The sequence below is a fragment of the Mytilus galloprovincialis genome, chromosome 3 (assembly GCF_965363235.1).
Source record: "Mytilus galloprovincialis chromosome 3, xbMytGall1.hap1.1, whole genome shotgun sequence".
Taxonomy (NCBI): Eukaryota; Metazoa; Mollusca; class Bivalvia; order Mytilida; family Mytilidae; genus Mytilus; species Mytilus galloprovincialis.
This window is the reverse complement of record NC_134840.1, coordinates 39,664,435-39,689,727: the sequence shown is the minus strand read 5'-3', so window position 1 is coordinate 39,689,727 and position 25,293 is coordinate 39,664,435. Positions and strand designations below refer to the sequence as shown.

The 25,293-nt window shown below is 33.4% G+C and overlaps 1 protein-coding gene across 4 annotated transcripts in view; it reads right to left on the bottom strand.

Annotated features, from left to right (window-relative positions):
* LOC143067912 (dual E2 ubiquitin-conjugating enzyme/E3 ubiquitin-protein ligase BIRC6-like) overlaps positions 1-25,293 on the bottom strand; it is a 67,542-nt gene that overhangs the window by 11,991 nt on the left and 30,258 nt on the right. For 3 of the 4 annotated variants that reach the window (XM_076241533.1, XM_076241536.1, XM_076241534.1), the window contains exons 31-53: positions 23,035-23,178; positions 22,046-22,465; positions 20,490-20,617; positions 18,181-19,136; positions 17,641-17,805; positions 16,941-17,141; positions 16,211-16,487; positions 15,589-15,845; positions 14,838-14,943; positions 12,906-13,130; positions 11,460-12,031; positions 10,563-10,759; positions 8,458-8,605; positions 7,829-8,065; positions 7,262-7,378; positions 6,350-6,511; positions 5,760-5,888; positions 5,230-5,513; positions 4,297-4,501; positions 3,728-3,942; positions 2,998-3,198; positions 2,308-2,666; positions 1,548-1,726 (exon numbers count right to left, since the gene is read on the bottom strand). In XM_076241533.1, the coding sequence (XP_076097648.1) occupies positions 1,548-1,726; positions 2,308-2,666; positions 2,998-3,198; positions 3,728-3,942; positions 4,297-4,501; positions 5,230-5,513; positions 5,760-5,888; positions 6,350-6,511; positions 7,262-7,378; positions 7,829-8,065; positions 8,458-8,605; positions 10,563-10,759; positions 11,460-12,031; positions 12,906-13,130; positions 14,838-14,943; positions 15,589-15,845; positions 16,211-16,487; positions 16,941-17,141; positions 17,641-17,805; positions 18,181-19,136; positions 20,490-20,617; positions 22,046-22,465; positions 23,035-23,178 (5,884 nt within the window). The remainder of the gene's footprint in view (positions 1-1,547; positions 1,727-2,307; positions 2,667-2,997; positions 3,199-3,727; positions 3,943-4,296; positions 4,502-5,229; positions 5,514-5,759; positions 5,889-6,349; positions 6,512-7,261; positions 7,379-7,828; positions 8,066-8,457; positions 8,606-10,562; positions 10,760-11,459; positions 12,032-12,905; positions 13,131-14,837; positions 14,944-15,588; positions 15,846-16,210; positions 16,488-16,940; positions 17,142-17,640; positions 17,806-18,180; positions 19,137-20,489; positions 20,618-22,045; positions 22,466-23,034; positions 23,179-25,293) is intronic. The other variant, XM_076241537.1, reaches the window with a different exon arrangement.

The following is a 25,293-nucleotide window of genomic DNA, read 5'->3' as shown; positions in this document are numbered from 1 at the left end:
TCGTGTTGGCCCCAGATGACTTTCAAAATGTATACATCATTGAAAAAGTTCCAAATTATCTCCCTTTGGTGGAAAAATGCCATTTTTTGGCTCTAAAATTGAAATATCTTTTTCAACTCATCGGTGACCTATCTTTTTTAATATAATTTCCATATAAGCTGTACTTAAACTAAATTATTGTAAAATTTTAGCGATTTCTGTAATAAATTTCTTTTTTTTATTTCGATATTACCTTTATTTCTCCTATTACTTCAACAGAAAAAAAACCAACTTTACAAAAATGTATGCTTCTTTCGAATGCAGATTGTGAGCGCAAATGAACGGTGACCCCACTTTTTTATTTCATTTTTCTATTAACTATAAGATAAAGTTCATTTATAGAAAAATATAGAGAAATCCTATATAAATGATTTAGACCCGCGAACCCCCTTAAGGCCATACAATACAGTTACAGGGGAGGTAATGACGTTGCTAACGTAAATTGTTATGTCCGCCACATCAAACAGTGACTTATCGGGAAAAGATGCAGTTTTCGACTGATTTTTATCATTCAAACTGATTTAACTTGAAAACAAGTTCATGGACCCCTCTTTTTTAAAATGACATTTGATTTGATTATGTAAGAAGATTTTGGTACCAATTTTCATGAAAACGTAAAAAAGTGCAATTTTTACAAAATTTGATTAATATACAGCAAAAAATTACGGCTTTTGAACCTCAATTTACTCAAAAAGTAGCACATGAAGGTATATTTTTTATTACATATTTTAAATTTGATCAGGTAAAAAATAGCCTACACACAAGTTTTCTTAAAAATTTAAATACGGGATCAAAACTGTATCGTATGCCCTTCAATAAACAAATACAGCACAAAGCAGATCCTTGATAATTAATTGTAGTTTTTATTAAAGATTGTTAATGACAAGAAAAATGACAAACATTGAAGGCAAGAAACAAACTCTACTGTTAAGGTTTTTCTATAATGCAGAGTTGCCCGTAGCCTTATAATTTCATCTATAATAAGTTTCTACTATTCTACTATTTAACTAATGAAAGTTATAATGCAAAAAAAATGAATGGTTAGTCCAAAAAACTGATATCAAACATGAATGCAAAAAAACATTTTTTTGGGTCTACCATTACTAATATTTGTGTATCTATACCATTGTTATGAATATGGGATAACACCAGTTTACTTGGAACTACACATACTTGGTTTACTATAACATATGTACATTCGGAAGACTACTACGTCATATCATGGAATTCTGGGTTTCCCCATGATATATTTGACAGTCATTACCCTAGTTGTTATCCAGATCGGACGTCCCCACACTGATGAGCGGCCTATTAGACGACTAATGACTCAAGCAAAGGATTGTTATAGTTAGGTAATATAATGCATTCACATATACCCCTATAAAATCATTACACCATGAATGATTATTTTTATACATTAAACTCAAAATACATGCCTTCCATATGTATATATATCTTTTTATAATTTTAATTTTAAAGCAAATAGTTTTAGAATGAAGTGAACCTACCTGATTCGTGTTGTAATCTATCAGTAGCTATTTTAACGATCCTTGCTGTTTCTTGTATATTAGGTATCAGTAATGCCAGACCTTCGTTCTCTTCCTCCTCCTCTGTAGATATCACATTATGGACCACACTACTGGTTATTGTCTCATGACCATTTGATCCATTTTTACCTTTGTTTGATCTATCACAAAGAAAAGAGTTTTTTAATCTATATAAAATTGTTCCAAATCAGTCCTGTTTTGTATGTTTATACATAACAACTTAAGTAAGTCAAACAGCAACTCCAAATAATAACAATAACATTAAAAATTATTGCAGACTGACAATAATACACATAGATATAAGAACATGTGGTATGAGTGCCAATGAGACAACTCTCCTTTCAAGTCACAATTTATGAAAGTAACCATTATAGGTCAAAGTACAGTCTTCAACACAGAGCCATGGCTAACACTGAACAGCAAGCTATAGAGGGCCCCAAAAACGACTTCAAATAAAACCATTCAAACATGAAAACCAACAGTCTAATCTATGTAAAAAACAAGAAACAAAAATCATGTATGAACCACATCAACAAACTACTGAACATCAGATTCATGTATCCTATCATATCATGGTATGTATAGTCAATCTTAAACGACAAATTTTAAATATGTTTAAACTCATTAAATAAACAGCTGAAATCTAAAACATAGTGTTTACTTCTGTTTATTACATTAAAGTAATAATTTGCAATAAACATGAAAGTTGTTATCAACTTACTTTAATCTACTAGCATATGTATCAACACATTTTCTCATTTTCTCCAGTAACAATCCTATGGATGCTGCTGTATCCTGGTTATTGTCTTTATCTAAAGGTAGCAACAGGGGTACCAGGGCAGGACATACTGCTATTCCTCTCAATAGTTCTAGCAAAGATCTGTACATAGGGATGTGTCTGGCCATATCTAATACAGAATCATTTCGTAAGTATGATGAAATAGCTGGGATCAGACAGGACTGACTGAGCAGTTCAGGTATCATGTCGGGAAGCAACATTTTCTCTGACGGACAAGAGAAGCTAGTACTATCAAATTCTGTTGGAACCTCTCCACCTGGGTTCACATAGCTAGCTAACACCTAAAACAATAAAGTTACAAAATTCTGAATATTGTGCATTTGTGCAACATATCTTTTTTTTTTTACTGTCTTAAAACTGGAAAAGAAAAAAACCCACTGAATTTTATCATTTAAATGTATAATTTTTATTCTGAACTTATGCACACCTGAGTCAACGGTAAAAGTCTACAGATTGCTTGAAAGCAATCGTATCCCAAAAATTATGATATAAAGGGATACCATAAATATTTGAAACCTACTGTAAAATATTCATTTGGTTCATTATCATAGACTGTCCGTCCATTTTCTTTCCCAGGTATTAAGGTATTTTACGCCATTTATATTTAATTACCTGCAACAAACAAGCCACATGTTCTTCTTCTTGTTTCTGTCTAAGTAAAGCCTGTTCAGCATCCCAGCTAGATGTTGTTGATCCTGTACCAAACCCTGTCCCCTTGGCCCAGTATTGTTGGGATTTCTCCTCTGTCTGGGCAGGGGCTGTGGTAGTAGTTGTTGTTGTAGCTGTCTGCATTGCTGTCAATATCATCTGAGCCTATAAGTGTCAATAATTTTATATATGTAATTCCAAACTTATGCCACTGCTGGTGGACACTTTGTCCCCGAGGGTATCACCAGCCCAGTAGTCAGCACTACGGTGTTGACATGACGATCAATTATATGGTCAATTTAATAAATTTCCTGTTATCAAAATTTTAAAATTTTCGAAAAACTTAAGGTTTTTCTTATCCCAAACTTAAGGTTTTTCTTATCCCAGCCTGAATAGATTACCTTAGCCTATTTGGAACAACTTTTTGGAATTTAGGGTCCTCAATGCTCTAAGTTTCCTAACAGCTTAAGTTTTAATTTTTTGTGGTTTTCTAGATCCAAGAAAATCACACACAATTATGAAAGTAAATTATGATTGGTGTCCAACACATCTTGTGGGGTTTGAAATCACTAACTCAGTGATGACAGGCTGAAGATCACTGAAGATTAACTCCTAGACCACTTGGCCTCCAATCAATAAAGAGAAACCACATGAGTATAAAATATAATGAACATGATACAAATTCTGAACTAACCTCTTGCTGGAAGCCTGGCATTGATACTCTGGGTAAGTGATGACTCAGTACAGATAGACAGGCTAATATAAGATGTAATGCCCAGATCTCTAGTGACATCCTCCTCAATAATACCCCATCATCAGTGGTCAGTGGCATACTATCATACAGAGATTTCAACACCAAGAAAGGCAGAGTTGGTAGTGCACTGGCTATAGAGGATGTCAATATATGTCCTGTATAAATAAAACACATTTTTTCTATACAAGATCTATATTGATTTGAATATCTTCAACAGATTGAATTTGTTTCTTAACTATTGTAGTTAAATTGCATACTAAATATTAAATTAAGAACAGATATTATTTGCTTTACCAGAAAAAATATCAAACAACCATGAAAATCAGTAACTATTAATCATTTAAAATTATATATATCTAAAAACAAGGAGATGTGGTATGATTGCCAGTCAGACAACTATCATAAAGAGTTTAAATGATGTGAAAGTAAGCAATTATCACATCAACATTAGCTGTTAGGTAATATAAACTATTTTGATTATATACAACATAAACTAAGATTGTACAAACCTCCATCTCCATCATCAGTGACACCTAAGACAAGACGTAACAGACACTGAGCTTTCTTCCTCTCTTTAAGTAGTACTTCAGCATACCCTGGGAGTCGTAAAAACAAACCAAATGCTATCAATGAATGTGGTGGAATTGTTGGGAAGGCTAAAGAGGAGTTAGCTGCCCTTGGTACTGTTGGAGCTGGTGAAATTGGCTCATATAACTGTAAAATACAAAGGATTGAATTTACTGATATGAAATTTAAACACTATGCCAACAAAGATAATGTAAAGAGCTGTATGTTATATGCAAATAAACTCATTCAAATTTGTAAACAGAGTTAATTTAAATACTGAAGCAATTGTCTTCTTTCCTCATTCATGTATCTAACTAATTGTAATTAAACACAATTAAGTCCTGTATGAAATCATGTGATTGTCCTTGATATGTTTATTTTCTGTAAATTTACTTTTAACAAAATCTCAAAATCACAAAATGTTCAAAATGCTCAGGTTATCTTATCCCCCAGTAAAGATTGTCTTTACTAGCTGTATTTGGCACAATCATTTTGAATTTTCAGTTATTGATTCTCTTCATCTTTTAATAGCAATTTAGCTTTGATTCTTATTTTCACTTGAGTGCCAATGATGAGTTTTATGAGATGAATCAAGCTTCTGGCATACTCAATTATATGCAAGGTATCTTTGATGTGTTTTTCTTTAATGCTACAAAAAGCACTTACATGTATGATATTAATTTGAAAATAAAGAGATTGGGTATGGTAAACCAATGGGAAAATTATCCATTGACCAAAGGACAAGGACAAATAATTCCTGAAAGATGGTTCCACTCATCTCATGGAATTCAAGGGACCATTCCATTGTTATCTGATCATAACTAGGTCATTAAATTCTATAAGGGATAGTCCCATTGTCATCAAATTATATCTACCTCATAGAATTCCTCTGGGAATGGTTCCACCGTTACCCAATCATCTACACCCATGGTATTAGACACAGATTTACTGGACTGTGTGCTACCCTCCTGGGATGTTGGCTGCCTAGTTAACTCAGGGTCATACAACAAGGGCAGGTGTTCTGCCAGCAGAGCTAGACCGCCTACACTAGCAAAGATCTGTAGCGCTGATGGAAAACTAGGTGTCGTCAATAACAAGGTTTGTGACATTTCATGTTCCTCCTCATCAGTTTCTGTCCAATCATCTGGCTGGTTACAGCCTGAATTTTAAAGAATCAAAAGGTAATAATGTTTTAAATGACTTTCGTTAAAAAAAGCCATCAAACACTTTCAAACATAAAAGGATGAAATACAATTGATAGTACTGACATATATTAACCCCTGACTTGAGGAGACGTCTTTATTCAGATTTTTTAACTGTGAAAATTTACTGACTGACAAATAACATCTAGCTTTTTATGTCTAACATACTATATATTTATGTTTGTGGCAGATACTTTACTTACTTTGCTCAGTAGGTTTTTTACTTTCTAACTTGACAGTAAACTCCAGTAAACTACTGCCATGCTGTAATCCTCTCAGATGTAAAACCTGTAGTAACTGGGACAAGGTTAAATCTCCTGGTAGTGGTTTATCTATAACAAACAGTTTAATTATAATAAAGTATTTTCACAGAGATATGTCTATTCTATATAACCTAATCACCAATTTGAACAATGTTGACACCTTCGACGATGAACACAGCATGCTCATCACTGATACTATAACGCCTTGTCGCAAAGTCCTCAATAAAATGCAACGAAAAGTACATACGTGTTTATTATGTGTAGGAATATATAAGTATTTGGTTTACAGGAAGTTGATAAACTCATTAAAGATACTAAGCTTATAATTTGGCTAACAAGATGTGCATTTCATTAACATAAGTCTTTTCAGCTTGGCTCTTTTCAGAACAGTTAATAGCCAAAACAAATAAAAAATGGAAGAGCACCGAAAAACAAATATTCACAAAAGTTGTGTTTTTTTTTTTACAAATGTACACAATCTTACATATCATTGAGGTCTTTTTTCTATTTTTAATCACATATGTACTTACTTGGTAATAATGGATGATACAGTGTAAAGTTTGGAGGCTGTAGTTGTGAACTAACAGTGTCAGCAGTATATCTTCTCCTCCGTGTTGGAGGGCGAGGAGGAAGACCTTTATTGCATAATTTATCATCTTTCTCACGCTTTTCTTTAGCAATCAGACCTGAAACTAGAGCAAGAAGACAGAGTAACTTAGAGAACAGTAAAAAACATCAAATTAATGCTTATTTTTCTTAAAAGGGTAAACATTATCATGACTTTTATTGTAAGTTACTGTAAATTAAATATTTACACATGATTATATTTGTTTAAGGTGAAAAGGCTGTCTTAAACAAGAATGTGTCCATAGTACATGGATGCCCCGCTCGCACTATCATTTTCTATGTTCCGTTAATCGTGAAATTGGGTTCAAAACTTTAATTTGGCATTAAAATCAGAAAGATCATATCATGGGGAACATGTGTACTAAGTTTAAAGTTGATTGGACTTCAACTTCATCAAAAACTACCTTGACCAAAAACTTTAACCTGAAGTGGTACAAATGGACGCACAGACGAACGAACAAACGGACGGACGAACGAAAGAACGCACAGACCAGAAAACATAATGCCCCTCTACTATCGTAGGTGGGGCATAAAAAATGTTAAAGCATCTTTTAAATGTAAACTGAAGGTACAAGTAAATAAACTATTGACACAGAGATATGTCTTGCCAGGATGTAATTTTATAGTATAATGCAAGTAATGATAGTAATTTGTCAATACTTTAACATGTAGATTATACCTCAACAAGAAACACACAGACTAACTATGGTAGGTGAAATATGAAACTTAGACAGATAGGTCCAGGAATGAACTAAGGTTTGGATCACAAAGGAGTATACATCAGAAATTTAGGAAAGGTGTGCAATATTAATTACCAACAGTGCTGGAGATATCTGTAAATTCAGAAGTAATGTTACCAAAATCTTTCTTGGCCTCATCTGATGGTTTCTCTGAGGGTTTGTCTATAAAATGGCCTGGCAAAGAATATGATTCTGAAAATATTAAAATAATAGGTTGATTTAAGAATATTATGGTATTTATTTGCATAGATCAATAAATGTAGTACCAATATGTATCATTGAGACTTGACTTTATTTTTATTAGCAGCATACTTTTCAATAGACACTTTAAAAAGCTTTCTAGCGGAACAATTTCTCCATAAAAGCAGCAATACTTTTTGCAAAAACTCATTTTGATACAGCAATGAAAACTAGAACAATATAACATGGACACTTATTGTTTTTCCCACCTCAACAAATATACATCGACGGAAGCATGTTGAAGTCTTTGCAGTGCATTGCCTACATGTATAGGTATATATCCAGTAGTCCAGTAAGTTCACAGAAGTAGCCAGTATTCAAACTCAAATTTTTGTATGGTACATTTATGGGGTATTACATTTGTTAATCCTAATTCTATGAAGAACAAGTAACTAAACATACCTGATAATTTGTGCAGCAGTTCTGAACATGTTGTATGTAGACTAACCATCATACATTGACAACTCCTACCACCACACAGCTTTGGATGTTCCATAGGCATGGCATTCTTACATGTCTGGATTTTCTGTTGTTGATTCTCTAATTTCAATGACACTAGAATCTTTTCATCCTCTAGTAGAACTTGAAGAAATAAACACCTAGCAAACCCTGACAGAGGAAAATTATTACTTGTTGGACCTGAAATTAATTAAGTGTTCTTTTAGTTTCACAACGAAAAAGACAATGTATTTTCTAATACTGAAGTTTTATTATTAATTGCGGGGTACCAATTTTGTTGATTTTGTGGATTAAGGTGAATCATGAATTTAAATGCCCAACAAAGTCACATTATCTTTAGCCTAGTATGTAGATTTTTGCAAAACCATGAAATCAGATATCAACAAAAATTGGTACCATTGAAAATAAATGAATCCAAAGTTATTTTTGAGTAAAGATTAATATTTACTGACAATGGAACAACACCAAGGTTTATAACATTCCACAATGTTTGAAATATTTGAAAAGTATTTTTTTCAATAAAGCTTACAAATCCTGACAGTAGTTATTGCCACTTATTCTGGTCCACTCACCATTTTTAGGACCTATAGATTGTTCTTTGATGACTTCACACATGACTTTAGCAAACAACAACTGATTGACTAGATGACAAGAGATCACATGATTAAAGAACTGAACAGCAGATGTTTCTATTGACGTCCTATCTTCTACTGACATTGGCTGAAATAGAGATCATATAATTAAAGAACTGAACAGCAGATGTTTCTATTGACGTCCTATCTTCTACTGACATTGGTTGAAATAGAGATCACATGATAAAAGAACTGAACAGCAGATGTTTCTATTGACGTCCCATCTTCTACTGACATTGGCTGAAAAACAATTAAAGTGATCATACAATTAAAGAACTGAACAGCAGATGTTTCTATTGACGTCCTATCTTCTACTGACATTGGCTGAAATAGAGATCACATGATTAAAGAACTGAACAGCAGATGTTTCTATTGACGTCCTATCTTCTACTGACATTGGCTGAAATAGAGATCACATGATAAAAGAACTGAACAGCAGATGTTTCTATTGACGTCCTATCTTCTACTGACATTGGCTGAAATAGAGATCACATGATAAAAGAACTGAACAGCAGATGTTTCTATTGACGTCCTATCTTCTACTGACATTGGCTGAAATAGAGATCACATGATTAAAGAACTGAACAGCAGATGTTTCTATTGACGTCCTATCTTCTACTGACATTGGCTGAAATAGAGATCACATGATTAAAGAACTGAACAGCAGATGTTTCTATTGACGTCCTATCTTCTACTGACATTGGCTGAAATAGAGATCACATGATTAAAGAACTGAACAGCAGATGTTTCTATTGACGTCCTATCTTCTACTGACATTGGCTGAAATAGAGATCACATGATAAAAGAACTGAACAGCAGATGTTTCTATTGACGTCCTATCTTCTACTGACATTGGCTGAAATAGAGATCACATGATTAAAGAACTGAACAGCAGATGTTTCTATTGACGTCCTATCTTCTACTGACATTGGCTGAAATAGAGATCACATGATAAAAGAACTGAACAGCAGATGTTTCTATTGACGTCCTATCTTCTACTGACATTGGCTGAAATAGAGATCACATGATAAAAGAACTGAACAGCAGATGTTTCTATTGACGTCCTATCTTCTACTGACATTGGCTGAAATAGAGATCACATGATTAAAGAACTGAACAGCAGATGTTTCTATTGACGTCCTATCTTCTACTGACATTGGCTGAAATAGAGATCACATGATTAAAGAACTGAACAGCAGATGTTTCTATTGACGTCCTATCTTCTACTGACATTGGCTGAAATAGAGATCACATGATTAAAGAACTGAACAGCAGATGTTTCTATTGACGTCCTATCTTCTACTGACATTGGCTGAAATAGAGATCACATGATAAAAGAACTGAACAGCAGATGTTTCTATTGACGTCCTATCTTCTACTGACATTGGCTGAAATAGAGATCACATGATTAAAGAACTGAACAGCAGATGTTTCTATTGACATCCTATTTTCTACTGACATTGGCTGAAATACAATTGAAAATTAATATTTTTTTTTTTAATTTTAAATAACATTACTGCTTATATACTACCGGTATATCAAAATTACCATCTAACAAACACATTTAATTCATTAATGATTGATTGATTGATTGTTGGTTAAAATCAGACAACCGGTCCTCCAAAAAACTAAAATTCTAGACTAAAGCAAATTGATTATTTACAAATATAATTCATCAATGAAACATGAACATCAAAACTTTAAAATGGTTCTAATGTAGTTAAAAGTATAAAGAGTATAAAATTCATAAAAAGTTTTGACCAGAAACATTGCATGCCATTTCAAAAAAAAAACTAAAATTCTAGACTAAAGCAAATTGATTATTTACAAATATAATTCATCAATGAAACATGAACATCAAAACTTTAAAATGGTTCTAATGTAGTTAAAAGTATAAAGAGTATAAAATTTATAAAAAGTTTTGACCAGAAACATTGCATGCCATTTCAAATGCTGTATCTGATTTGTGTCCCCTTCTGTGAAACTGTCATGGTCAGTAAAGATTACATGGTAAAACTAGAGTTTCATGTCAAAACAACTCTTACCTCAGACTTATTTCCTGCTTGTTGAGCCACAGTGGCAGTTTGCACGGGAGCATTACATAATAATGTCAGTAATGATGGCCAAAAGATGTTGCCTTCAGCCTCCCCTAACCAATCTTTCATCAAAGGCTCAGTGGACAGTTCAGCAAAGAAGTGTAGAACAGCACCAACTAAATCTGCAGTTATCCACAATGATTTGTCTGAAAAGGGGATTTGTAATAATATTAATTATATTGCTGTTTTTCTTGACTGTTAATAAGTATTAAAAAAATATTATATGCAATAAAAATCCTGTAGTTTTACTTTACAGCAAATTACCTTGAGTTTGAAGGTACAGGTTATAAGTTAAGTTAGCTTGCTTGCATGCTGAACTGTGAAGTCATTATTGAGTTAGGTATACTACGTTCCTTTCAGAGTAGTCTAGTCCTACTACAAACATATCTGTTATCTGTCGAACTGGTTATCTGTAGGACTGGTTATCTGTTGGACTAGTCTACTCTTGAAGAAGGGTAGTTACCTAACTTAATAACCACTTAACAGTTCAGCTAACAAGCAAGCTAACCAAGCATATTACCTTTACCTATATATTCAATGCATTTAACTGAAAATGACAAAATAACATCTTTTTATGTTTGTTTCAAGTTATGAAGAAAAGAAATTCTCTGTGGAATACTAATGATTGGTCTATCTTCAATACCAGAAGAGCTTACAAATTCATAACCTTACTGTATGTGCAGATATGTAAAAGTTTATGATGTGCTATAGGCAATTCACAAAATGATTTGAATCAAAAACTACAATAGGTACACATAGCCATTCAGTATAAAATATCCCTATATTAAACCGATTTGACTAATTAAGGAGTTGCAGGCGTAAAATGAACAAACCTAATGTACTTACCTTGACTTGTACCAGATGAACAACGACTTGTAGAGGCATTAGCAGATGAAGACTCGTCACTCATCGTTTTACTGGTGTCAGTCAGACCTTCCATACTAACACAGTTATCTGAAAATCTGGATATCATCTTATTACAGAATTCAAATAAACCTTGTGCCAACACTGCTGGGAATCCAGAGTCCAATAACTGTCTTATAGCTACAGGTGATTTACAAGTATTAGCTAATGTAGTTAGATGTGTCTCTTCTAAACTTATATGTCTAAATTCCTTTAGATATATTGATGGGAGGTCCATATAATGATTTTCATGTATAACTGTTTGTATGTTATGACTATTGGCTTCTTTACTATCGTCTGTCATGGATTCTCTATGAAGGTGGGAACTATCCTTTATATCATCAGATACAGATTCTGAAAAGCCATTCCTTTCTACAGTAAAACTGATCCCCACCCATGTTAGTATCTGAGTAAAGAATTCTGGACTTATATGACAACTAGAACATAAAACATCGTCCACTGCCTTCTTCAATGTAGATTCAGCTGTTAATGTTATGGACCATTCATACAAAGAACTGAAAGTATCAAAATATATTTGTAAAAAAAATCATAATTAACGATATCTTTTTAATCAGGTTAAATAATTTTACAAGTTTTCTTGACAGAATACAACTTGAATAATAAAGCAATTGCATGGTTTGATATTTCATTTTTACCCCTTTACAACACCTTCGAATTTTCACACAAAAAATGAAAAATCACACTGACAGATATTTTAGTCTAAGATCCATGATTTTTTTATTAGTTGATATTGGCTTGGACTATCTGTTAGTTACTGCGAGTACTCTTAGATCTGTACTTATTGCTATTTTTGTTATGGGAAAGTAGTCTACCATGTTTAATATGTGTTTTTGCTAGATGTATTTCTGCTTTGCATGGATCTGATGAGCTAAGTCCTTTTTTAACTGATTTTTATAGTTTGCTCTTTTGTTGTATTGTTACACCATAGTCCCATGTTAAGAGAGAATTAGTGCCTTCAAAATAGTTTAACCCTGCAACATTCTGTATGTGCCTGTCCAAAGTCAAAAGCCTGTAATTCAGTGGTTGTTGTTTGTTGCTGTATATCATATTTGGTTTTCTGTTTATTATTTTGAACATAAATCAGGCCGTTAGTTTTCTTTGTATTGTTTAACATTTGTCATTTCTCTTCCTTAAATAGCTGACTTTGCAGTATGGGTTGTGTTCATTATTTTTTTTTTCACTTTTGTTTTGACCATTTTCATCTTTGAGGGAGGGCAGGACCTTTTTCGGGACCTCAGAATTTCAGGTTTTTAAGCCCAGGATTTCGGGATCAGGACCCCTCGGACCCCCCTCATCTATATCTCAAAGTATATATAGATCTGAATGAACATACATGTAGTTACTTAACTTTCTCTATATAACACCTACCTGATTAAATCTTTAGTAATGAGAGCATTGAGATTATATTCTACTGGTAGCTGATGACTCTGCCACAGTATAACAGCTACACAATGTATGTGTGTGGGTGCTGGACTAGGTAGAGACATGAATGTTGTATGATGAGGAATTCTACTGTAACCATCACTAGAGAAAGCTGTTTTCTGTAAAGCAACTCTTGCACTGTCTCCTAACCAATTCAATAATGCCTGAACTCTGTAAATGAAGAAAAAATGTATGACAAACAAGAATGTGTCCCCACTACACGGATGCCCCATTCGTACTATCATTTTCTATGTTCAGTGGACTGTGAAATTGGGGTCAAAACTCTTATTTGGCATTAAAATTAGAAAGATCACATCATAAGGAACATGTGTACTAAATTTCAAGTTGATTGGACTTCAACTTCATCAAAAACTACCTTGACCAAAAACTTTAACCTGAAGCGGGACGAAAGGACAAACGGACATACAGACAAACAAGAATGTGTCCAAAGTACACGGATGCCCCACTCCCACTATCATTTTCCATGTTCAATGGACCGTGAAATTGGATAAAAAATATAATTAGGCATTAAAATTAGAAAGATAATATCCTAGGGAACATGTGTACTAAGTTTCAAGTTGATTGGACTTCAACTTCATCAAAAACTACCTTGACCAAAAACTTTAACCTGAAACATGCACTTTCATTTTCTATGTTCAGTGGACCGTGAAATTGGGGTCAAAAGTTTAATTTGGCTTTAAAATTAGAAAGATAATATCATAGGGAACATTTGTACTAAGTTTCAAGTTGATTGGACTTCAACTTCATCAAAAACTACCTTGACCAAAAACTTTAACCTGAAACATGCACTTTCATTTTCTATGTTCAGTGGACCGTGAAATTGGGGTCAAAAGTTTAATTTGGCTTTAAAATTAGAAAGATCATATCATAAGGAACATGTGTACTAAGTTTCAAGTTGATTGGACTTCAACTTCATCAAAAACTACCTTGACCAAAAACTTTAAGCTGAAGCGGGACGAAAGGACAAACGGACATACAGACAAACAAGAATGTGTCCAAAGTACACGGATGCCCCACTCCCACTATCATTTTCCATGTTCAATGGACCGTGAAATTGGATAAAAAATATAATTAGGCATTAAAATTAGAAAGATAATATCCTAGGGAACATGTGTACTAAGTTTCAAGTTGATTGGACTTCAACTTCATCAAAAACTACCTTGACCAAAAACTTTAACCTGAAACATGCACTTTCATTTTCTATGTTCAGTGGACCGTGAAATTGGGGTCAAAAGTTTAATTTGGCTTTAAAATTAGAAAGATAATATCATAGGGAACATTTGTACTAAGTTTCAAGTTGATTGGACTTCAACTTCATCAAAAACTACCTTGACCAAAAACTTTAACCTGAAACATGCACTTTCATTTTCTATGTTCAGTGGACCGTGAAATTGGGGTCAAAAGTTTAATTTGGCTTTAAAATTAGAAAGATCATATCATAAGGAACATGTGTACTAAGTTTCAAGTTGATTGGACTTCAACTTCTTCAAAAACTACCTTGACCAAAAACTTTAACCTGAAGCGGGACAGACGGATGAACGAACAGACGAACGAACGAACGAACGAACAGACGGACGGACGAACGAACGAACGGACGCACAGACCAGAAAACATAATGCCCCTCTACTATCGTAGGTGGGGCATAAAAAACATAATGCCCCTCTTCTATCCTAGGTGGGGCATAAAATAAATCTTTTTAATACTTAATTATAAACCATATTCATATACCATATTCATTCTTTGTAGCATTGTCCTCGTGTATTTTTAATATTTGTTATATGGTTAACAGATGTGTCTATACAGGTCATGAAAGATATGAAATAATGAAAATCTAAATTATATATGTGTGAGACTTACCTCTTACTAGTGCCCGGATCCTGAGTAATGCCAAGCTGATATAGTAATTCTACTGTAGAATCATTAGCTAAACCACTCACTTTACCCATAAATGGAGTCCTCAGATCTACAAAGCAAATATGCATTTTCACAGATTGTTATTAAAAACTTCAGAATAAAAAAAAAATCCAAGAATTTTCCGAATAGTAAAAAAAATAAATAATAAAATTCAACCCAACAAAAAGAAAATTGTGAACAATTAGACAGGTTCCTTTTCTTTTAACTCTAATCATTACTTGGTAAATAGACCAGACAAAATTTGTCAGCACATACATGATGACTGAAACTATTTATACAGCACGCTCTAGTGAGATTACAGCCGATTGAGTGTGTAGGCAAAGGTAATATCTTTGGTTAGCTTGCTTGCTAGCTGAACCGTCAAGTCATTATAAGGTAAGGTATAATACCCTCCTATTGAAGAAGCCTAGTCCTACAGACAGATGGTTATCTGTAGGACTAGTCTACTTTAAAAGGAGGGTAGTTTACCTAACCTAATAGTGACTTCATGGTTCAGCTAGCAAGCAAGCTGACCAAAGATATTACATTTGCCTACACACTCAATGGAATTGGCTATAACATTAATATAAATTTTCTATACTGTCAGTGATGAACTAAAAATCAAAAGAGTATTTTTTTTAATTCTTTTATCATGTAGGAAAAATTTATCTTGTTTACATTTTTATTGATCTTTATATGAATTAGACATATTTACCTCTCTGTTGTTGAACACTTGGACTCCTAAGTATATTATCAATCAAAACTAGTCCCATCTGTAATGAATGTAGACCTAACTTGAGTAATACAGCCTCTATGTTATAGTAGTAAACTGATGAAGCTGACACAGGAGATACCAAGAGGGCAGAACAAGTGGTCAGTAGACTGGACGTTGTTGCTGCTGCTGCTGCAACTAATTCTTCTACTTCTTTGTGGGCTGTCAAACAATGGTGCAGAAGTCTGATCCATCGTACACTGTAAGTAAAACAAGAATTGTGAATTCTGAATCATAAAAATATAAAATTCAGTAAAAATATTCAAAGTGCAATTAGTTCTCTTTTAAGTGAACTGGTAACTAACCTATCAGAAGAAAGAACTTTGCTATATATATATGCTATGAATACCTCGTAAAAAAAAATGCAGTAGAACTAATCACTAGTGGTTTAGAGTGGTAAAGAACAAGGTACAACATTTAATGTAAGGCCTGCATTCTAGATTCCACACATTGTTATATAATGTTCCATAGAAAAATGCAATTGATAAAATGAAATACAGAAATTCAATAATATTTATTTTTTTTTTTGTAACATGAGATAATGTTTAAGTGGCAATACACCTACCTTGATTGAGAAATGAAGTCCACCGTTGGTAACAATATGTTCTGTGTAGAACTACCCGTATAACCAAATGCACTGTAACCCATCAACATAAGCTGTGATAGACCAATAGTCATGGAGTCTCTAGCCTTATGTAGTCTGATCGTTAGTGTTGTAGCTATTTGTGGTCTCTGGAGTTGTAGTTTGATGAAAGCCAGACTACTCGTCATCAATGGCTGACACTGTGGTGTGTTGGTGACTCCATCATGGCTGATCTCAAGAGAAACATAGGCTGGGCATGCTGTAAATACAATTAGGATTGTAATGTAATAAATGATCCTACATCTTGCTGACATAAAGAGCCAGCAAGGATTACTTGATAGATGGGTTTTTGCTTGCTCTAGGTCCAGATAATGAAAGTGAAACTACTGGAGATTCATTTTTTTTTTATGTGTATCAATTTTTGTGGATTGAGGAAAACTTATTATTTTCATGGGTATTTGAATTTGTGGTTTTTCCAATTTCTGTATACAAAGCCTTTAGAAAAAATTTTCTTTAGTTGAACATATGAATTTGTGGTTTACTGGTACCCATGAAACCAACAAAAAAAATGGTATCCAAGGAATAATAATGAATCCACAGTATGTGAAAATATTTTTTTTAATTTTTAGTCGCTGATGAGACAAATTATTTACAATGATTACTTGCAGGTGACTTAAATCTACATCTGAGAGCTTTTGTACAGCTATCTTACTTGTAAGAGAAGCACTATGAGGCTGGATTTGTACTTCACTCAGTAAAATGGCAAAAGGTAACTGTACTGTTAAGTCAACCCACGCTTCATCAGGATAGAAATGGTAAGACCATGCTGCAGAACGAGCTCTCCTGTGTGGAGGTGCTGCCTGGATTAATACCTCAGCTGGACTAGCAGTGGGACTACTTGAACTTACTGATCCTAAAATATTAACAAGAAAGATACATTAGAATCTGACAATACCATGAGACATTTTTTGCACTCATTTTTCATAAAATAATGCCAAATAATAAATACAATAGTATCCAAAATCATCCCTCACAGTATAAAGTACAGAAACAAGTCTTTGACATATAATCATTATTTGAATACTATACTACCAAGAGTAACTAAGTCAAATAGCAAGATATTTCAAAGTAACTTGCCTGAACACTTGACTTAATAAGTTATAATTAACTTCCATCATATAGTTTCTAAAAGTATCTGTCCAAAACAGGCACTTTCTGATCAGTTGAAAAAATGAATTATGTCTAAAAGGATAGAGATATTTTGAAACATGTGCTTTAATGAATTGAATGTGTGTTATTTCTTATTAATTTACACAATTTCATTATCATTGTCCTCATTCAAAGATAAAAAAAAAAAAAACAGTGATATGACATCTATTTTTCAACAAAACAAGATATAACATATAATTTACCAAATGGTGCAAAGTTTTGAAGTCCATCTGCGGAATCTGAATCTGAACGTTTGTCTCTTGTTTTACCATTCAGATTCTGCATTATAGTTGAGATCAAGCTGGGAGAGGTATTGATGATACGACTGTTTGTATTGACTAGATTCTGACAAATCACTTCTATACCATCTGAAAAATATATAATGTACCTTGTAAATATTTTTGCATGTGAAAGCTTATCAGCCATATTTCTCTTTTAATTGTAACATTTCAAGATTTTTTTGTGTCTCAGCTTTATTGGACTATACAATGACTGTCATGCAAGCAAAAACACAAGACAATGACAAAGCCATCACTGAAGAGACATTGATTGTCAAAATGTGCATCTGGTGCAAAAAAAAAAAAAACGGTACTGTTTATGTTAAAATAAAGGTATTTTTATAAAAAGTCTTTATTTGTTAGTGAAAGTCTCCTCAATATTGAAGAAATTATGAAATTTTCACATTTCTTTGGATTTTAAAAGTGTAAATGTTATTTCTTACTCTTCTTTACACCTATACTTACTCATATCAAGAAACAAACGAACAGCTTTTGTTGAATCTAACACTTTTAGTGCAAACCATAACAATGGTTCTGAAAGTCTACATAGTGAGCCTGCAGCAAGACCTAAGTAGCTACCAGACATGTATTGTAGTAACGATTCCAACACTGACTTCTGGTCAGAACAATGTCTTGATAACGTCACTAGTATCTGATAAATTCCATCTCCTACAGATATAGGATCACCACCTGTGAACGTCTCTTGCATATGACTAGAAATTTCCCTACTACCTAAAATGGCTGCCATTGTATTACTGTTACAATAGCTGAGAGCTTGAATCAGATTGTTCATAATATGTCTATGCCCTAGAATTATATCAGTCAGATAAGTAAACATAGGTTCAACTGGTGCATTGTTCCGTGTTTCTGTTTTCTGTTCATCTGTTTGTTGACTTTTGTCATCATCACACATAGTAAGCATAGGTGTTGAAGTTGTTATAATAGAAACAACGGGAGTAGAAGTAGCTAGAGCCTGAGATAATTTAGTAGAATCTGTCACTGGTTCCGATAGACTAATGTTCGTTGGAGTATGCGGGTCTGATATAGCATCATGAGTCAATGTTGTCACTTGATTATTTCTTGACCCTAATTTGATTTGAATCAAACTATTAACAAGTTTCAGCAAACTGCACATGAGCAAATCCCGACTAGAATCTCCCATTGCTGTTTTAGAGTCACCTCCCCTTAGCAGACTTGCGAACAATCCACCAAAGCATGATCTAGCATTGATACTGTTCTCAGAAGAACTCCTACAAGTCACACGCTCCTGAGACATTAAATGTTGATCTACTAAAGTACTTATAGACTCTATCACACTTATTGCATTACTAATATCAACTTGTTCGAAGGAAATCTCTAGAATCACATCCATGAATTTACACTGTGCATCTAAAGGTCCTAATCCACAATGAATTGCTCCTCTGGAATAATAAGTTCAATTTATGATAGCATTTATTAGCAGAAAAAACAACAGTACATAATGAAACATATTAGATAATTGCTGACTGTAAGTTTGATACGATATAAAACATTTTTTTTTGGTCTTATTCATATGCCTAGTAAAGAATGTCACACAGATAATGCATTTGTGATATCATTTGATATGATATGTTGTCAGAATTGTTTCTTTTAACTATAAAATAACCTTGCAGTTTTATATATCAGTTATCATTTTTTAATTCATTGACGAAAGTGTACATTTCTGACCATCAAGAAATTTGAAGAAAACCTATATTGGTTAATGTGGTAGTAGAGCATTTGAGAGTCACAACAGATAAATACATGTAGAAAAGTAGAAATGTCACAATTGTGTATTAAAACAGGACTCCGTAATATATTGGGCGACTTATAACCATTTCACAAATGATATCGGATATGTTCCTCACGTCGTAGAATAACCATTTCACAAATGATATCGGATATGTTCCTCACGTCGTAACTACAATCCCCTTCCCTTTCATGAATTTGACCTACCTAATTAGACTATTTACCGGATTTGTAATCACATAAGCAACACGACGGGTGCCGCATGTGGAGCAGGATCTGCTTACCCTTCCGGAGCACCTGAGATCACCCCTAGTTTTTGGTGGGGTTCGTGTTGTTTATTCTTTAGTTTTCTATGTTGTGTCATGTGTACTATTGTTTTTCTGTTTGTCTTTTTCATTTTTAGCCATGGCGTTGTCAGTTTGTTTTAGATTTATGAGTTTGACTGTCCCTTTGGTATCTTTCGTCCCTCTTTTATAGGTCAATGAGACTACAAAATGGCAACACAATATTTCTACCACAGAATACAATGAATGGAAAGAGATATGATTTATTAATTCATGACGTAAAAAATACCACTGAAACAAATAAATACCAAAATGTAGTTTGTTATATCAAGTAGAGTTTATAAATGCAAGGTGGTTTTTTTTTGCAAACCAAGATTAATTGGTTGGTGGATGAGTACTAATGTTTAGAGGCAAATATTTCATTGGTATTCAGGAAAATAAGATCAAGAAAATCAAGTTGAATATACCTTGCTTTCTTGTTTTTTTTTTACATTTTTATGATGCAGAACCAGCTAATTTTAATCTTGCTCCTGAATGCCACATTCCTGGTGGATAAGTAGCAAATTTGAATTTTTTTATAGTCTTTGTTTTGACCTGGCTTAGGACTGAATCTGTGTCCTCTTTTTCTATTCTAGTTACATGAAATTTTCATATTCCAAAATGGCAAGACCAATTTCTAGTGAATCACTGTTGCATGAAAATAGGCATCTCTTATACAATTACCTCTCAGCTGTCAAGGTATAGACAAGCTTCAGCATTAATTCATGAAGATGTCCCAGACTGTCAGGAGAACATCGGATTAATAACCTCATTAAAAACTCATAGAAAAATTTGGTAGCAGATGGTCCAACCTGAAATAATATTCCAAAATCAACAAAATGACGATTTGAATGAAATGTATTATAAACATAAGCATTTTACTTTTATGTTAAACACAGTGATTTTGCTAGCGCTCGTCACTTTCGTATTTTTTCGAAACGGTTTTTGCATTGACGAATGTATTGCAAACCAATTTCGTCACTTAATTTTTTTTAAATTTACCAGTCTTTATGTTTTTGACAAGTTTAAGACCCCCAGGTAATTAACATTTGCAACAGGTATTACAAGTTGTGATTACAACTAATCCAAAGGTCACTAATCTGTTAATCATTAATAAACCTCACAATTGACCATCATAATTATTTTCCTCAGGAAAATCAGTCAGTCTGCATTTCAACATCCTGGAGCATAGTTTCATCATTTGATCAAAATTTGTTTTCCCCCCGGACGGTTCGTATTTGAATTTCAATATTTCTCAAACGATCACAAATTGAGGTTTGTTTGTCGTAGATTCTTCATTCGAACACATTTTCGTCATATTTGATACAAATTTTTAAATTTTTTTTTCGATAATTTCCTTTTAAAATATAGAACTTTATTCAAAACGTTCAATGTTTTCAGGAGTCAAACAGGTGCTTCCTGTACTATAAGCTACGCATGCGCATAAGTATTCCTATGAATATTTATAGACACCAAAAACATAAAATACGAAATCATTTAGTATCAATCAGACGAGTGAGACAAATATATATATCTCTTACTACAGAAATTTAAATCGAAAAATAATTATTTCTTCATGAATCTGGAGTTGCTTTGAATTTATTATCCACTTATCACTTCCCGTTTTCATTTCAGTTCCAACTTCATAGAAATGTTATCCAAATATCGACTTAGACATTTTATAAGGATAAGGTTATGCAGTGAGATAATCATTGCAAGTTTTCAAATTTCTGCTGTGATTCCTTCAATCCTTGTTTTAAAAAATGGATTCCAACTTTTGTTGATCAGGAATGTCCCCTGGAGTAAACTGAAGAGAAATTGTGAACTCAATTTCCGGCTCCCATTTCAGAATCTTTCATAATAAGGGCCCATACAGTCAAATCATACAATAACTGTCAATCATGCCTAAGTCCTTAAAAATCTGACAAAGTCAATGAAGCTAGTTATATACATCCTTGGTCCCTTGCTGTTACACAACAATAGGTTGAATTTAATAGCAAGTGACTTAAGCCCTCAAAATCCTAGATTAAACCCTGTAAACATGTACGAAGAGAAATTCCTAAATTGTAGCAGCAACTATTAAAAAAAAAAAAAAAGATCATAAGCAAAAATATGCGTTAATATATCATGTATAGAGTTTAAACATCTTTTCTTTTTACTTCACAAAAAGTGACAATGTTTTTATTTCTAGAAGAGGATTTTGTGAAGTTTATTATTTACCTTAACTGTATACAACTAACCTGAGTATATTGCACAGCTGAAGCTAAAGGACCATGTTCTGATGTACCAGATAAAAACTTCTTTATAGCCGATATCAAATTACTGTCAGCTATCATAGAAACTACCATTGACTTGTCACCTGACGGTGTAGACACCTTCTGATTGGCTAACAAAGACAACGTTTGGAATACCAGCACCCATGTTGACAGCTGGATACTTGGTGTTAATGCCACAACATTTAATAAGTTTGCTACTGCAGTCTCACTAAGAGGAATCAGAGGAGTTCTTGTGGGATCAAAAGTTATTTGACCACCATCATGACCACTGTCACAATTTAATGTCACCCATAATTGTAACAAGGCATCCAGATTTATTCTGTTTGGTACAAGTTGTCTAAATAAATGTTCATAACACTGGCTCAGCATTTCAGGGGAAGTAACCTGCAAAGAGAAACAAGGTCATGTAGGTTTTTAACCCGTCATAAACTCAAGAATGATATTATACATATCAAAGTTGTAAATTGCAGACTGGATTGTTGCTTTTTTCGTGATATTTTCTAAACCCAAAGAACTAATTCAATGAAGAAAGTGCTAACTCTTAACAATGTATCACTCAATTCTTGTCCTGATTTATTAAAATATCATCCTCATTTTGGTTTAAATTTTTTACCAATTCATTTCAGTTTTGTTGTCAAACAGAGCAATTCAATTTCAGAATTCAATTTCTTTGTTTGTAAGGCACAATTTTAAGTTTTAAAATATGATTTATTTAGTATTATAATATGGCTACTCAAATTAATAACTATTCAAACATTACATGAAGGAATGAATCCATCCTGACAGTATCTAATGTTAAAATAATACCAGAGATGAAAAGAAGAATACAGACTGAAAGAAATTACTACACTATTGAGTTGATTATTGAAAATTTAACTCAATTAGAGTAAAATGTCTGCTTTATAGTTGTTCACTGTGGAGTAATTTCTAGGTGATTTTGTTGCAATAATTACCTGTTGTGTAATAAAGTTGTTAGTTTCAGTCAATTCATCATCTGTGGCAGAGTATAGATCAAAATGTTGATTGGTAGGAACATTTGAAGGCAGAGCAAAGGAGAAAGACTGCTGTACATTCTCTGTATGTAAAGATACCATCACCTAAAGAAGATAATTTTATGTTAATATTTATCTTATAAATCATTTCATAGTTATAGTTACACACTAAGAGCATAAGTCTTCATATTTCAGACAAGAGTGCACACGCTGAAATGTCTCACCTTCTATACTAATCATTGATATTATGTTGATAGTCCTAAGTATAAAGCTAAGCTTTATTACAACTGTCACATAAACTTAACATTAACCAAGATAACTAAACAAAGACCAATGAACCTTGAAAAAGAGGTCCAGGTCAGATGAACCATGCCAGGCAGACAGGTACAGCTAACAATGCTTCTATACAACATATATAGTTGACACATTACTTATAGTTTAAGAAAAATAGACCAAAACACAAAAACTTAACACTGTGCAATGAACCGTGAAAATGAGGTCACGGTTAAATAAAACCTGCTCGACTGACATAAAGATCATAAAATATTTCCATACACCAAATATAGTTGACCTATGGCATATAGCATTAGATAAAAAGACCAAAACTCAAAAACTTAACTTTGACCACTGAACCATGAAAATGAGGTCAAGGTCACATGACATCTGCCCGCTAGACATGTACACTTAACAATCATTCCATACAACAAATATAGTAGACCTATTGCATATGGTATGAGAAAAACAGACCAAAACACAAAATTTTAACTATAACCACTGAACCATGAAAATGAGGTCAAGGTCAGATGACACCTGCCAGTTGGACATGTACACCTTACAGTCCTTCCATACAACGAATATACTAGCCCTATTGCTTATAGTATCTGAGATATGGACTTGACCACCAAAACTTAACCTTGTTCACTGATCCATGAAATGAGGTCGAGGTCAAGTGAAAACTGTCTGACAGACACGAGGACCTTGCAAGGTACGCACATATCAAATATAGTTATCCTATTACTTATAATAAGAGAGAATTCAACATTACAAAAAATTTGAACTTTTTTTTCAAGTGGTCACTGAACCATGAAAATGAGGTCAAGAACATTGGACATGTGACTGACGGAAACTTTATAACATGAAGCATCTATATACAAAGTATGAAGCATCCAGGTCTTCCACCTTCTAAAATATAAAGCTTTTAAGAAGTGAGCTAACGCCGCCGCCGCCGCCGGATCACTATCCCTATGTCGAGCTTTCTGCAACAAAAGTTGCAGGCTCGACAAAAACTAGAGGCTCTTAAGAGCCTGTTCGCTCACCTTAGTCTATGTGCATATTAAATAAAGGACACAGATGGATTCATGACAAAACTGTGTTTGGTGATTTGTTGGTACATCTTACTTTACGGAACATTCTTGCTACTTACAATTTTCTCTATCAATTATAAACTTGGCCCTTTAGTTACAGAGGAAAATATTTTGTAAAAAATTTACAATAATTTATTTAATTAATGAAAATTGAAAATTGTTAAAAATTTACTCTAAAGGGCAATAACTCCTTAAGGGGTCAATTGACCATTTTGGTCATGTTGACTTATTTGTAGATCTTACTTTGCTGAACATTATTGCTGTTTACAGTTGATTTCAAATATTTTGGCCACGAGCATCACTGAAGAGACATATATTGTCGAAATGCGCATCTGGTGCAACAAAATTGGTACCGTTGATTTTATTACTACCACTGGGTCGATGCCTCTGCTGGTGGACTATTAGTCCCCGAGGGTATCACCAGCCCAGTAGCCAGTACTTCGGTACTGGCATGAAAATACGGATTTTTTTGTGTTATTAAAATTTGCTGTTACAAAATATTAGAAATTATTATAAATTAAGGAATGTATCTCCCTCATGCAAAGCTCTGATTCCTTTCACGAATTTAGCTATACTTTTTTGACCTTTTGGATTATAGCTCTTCATCTTTTATATAAGCTTTGGATTTCAAATATTTTGGCCACGAGCATCACTGAAGAGACATATATTGTCGAAATGCGCATCTGGTGCAACAAAATTGGTACCGTTGATTTTATTATCTCGATCTATAATTATATTCAAGAAAATAACCAAAAACAGCAAAATTTCCTAAAATTACCAATTCAGGGGCAGCAACCCAACAACCGGTTGTCCGATTCATCTGAAATATTCAGGGCAGATAGATTTTGACTTGCTT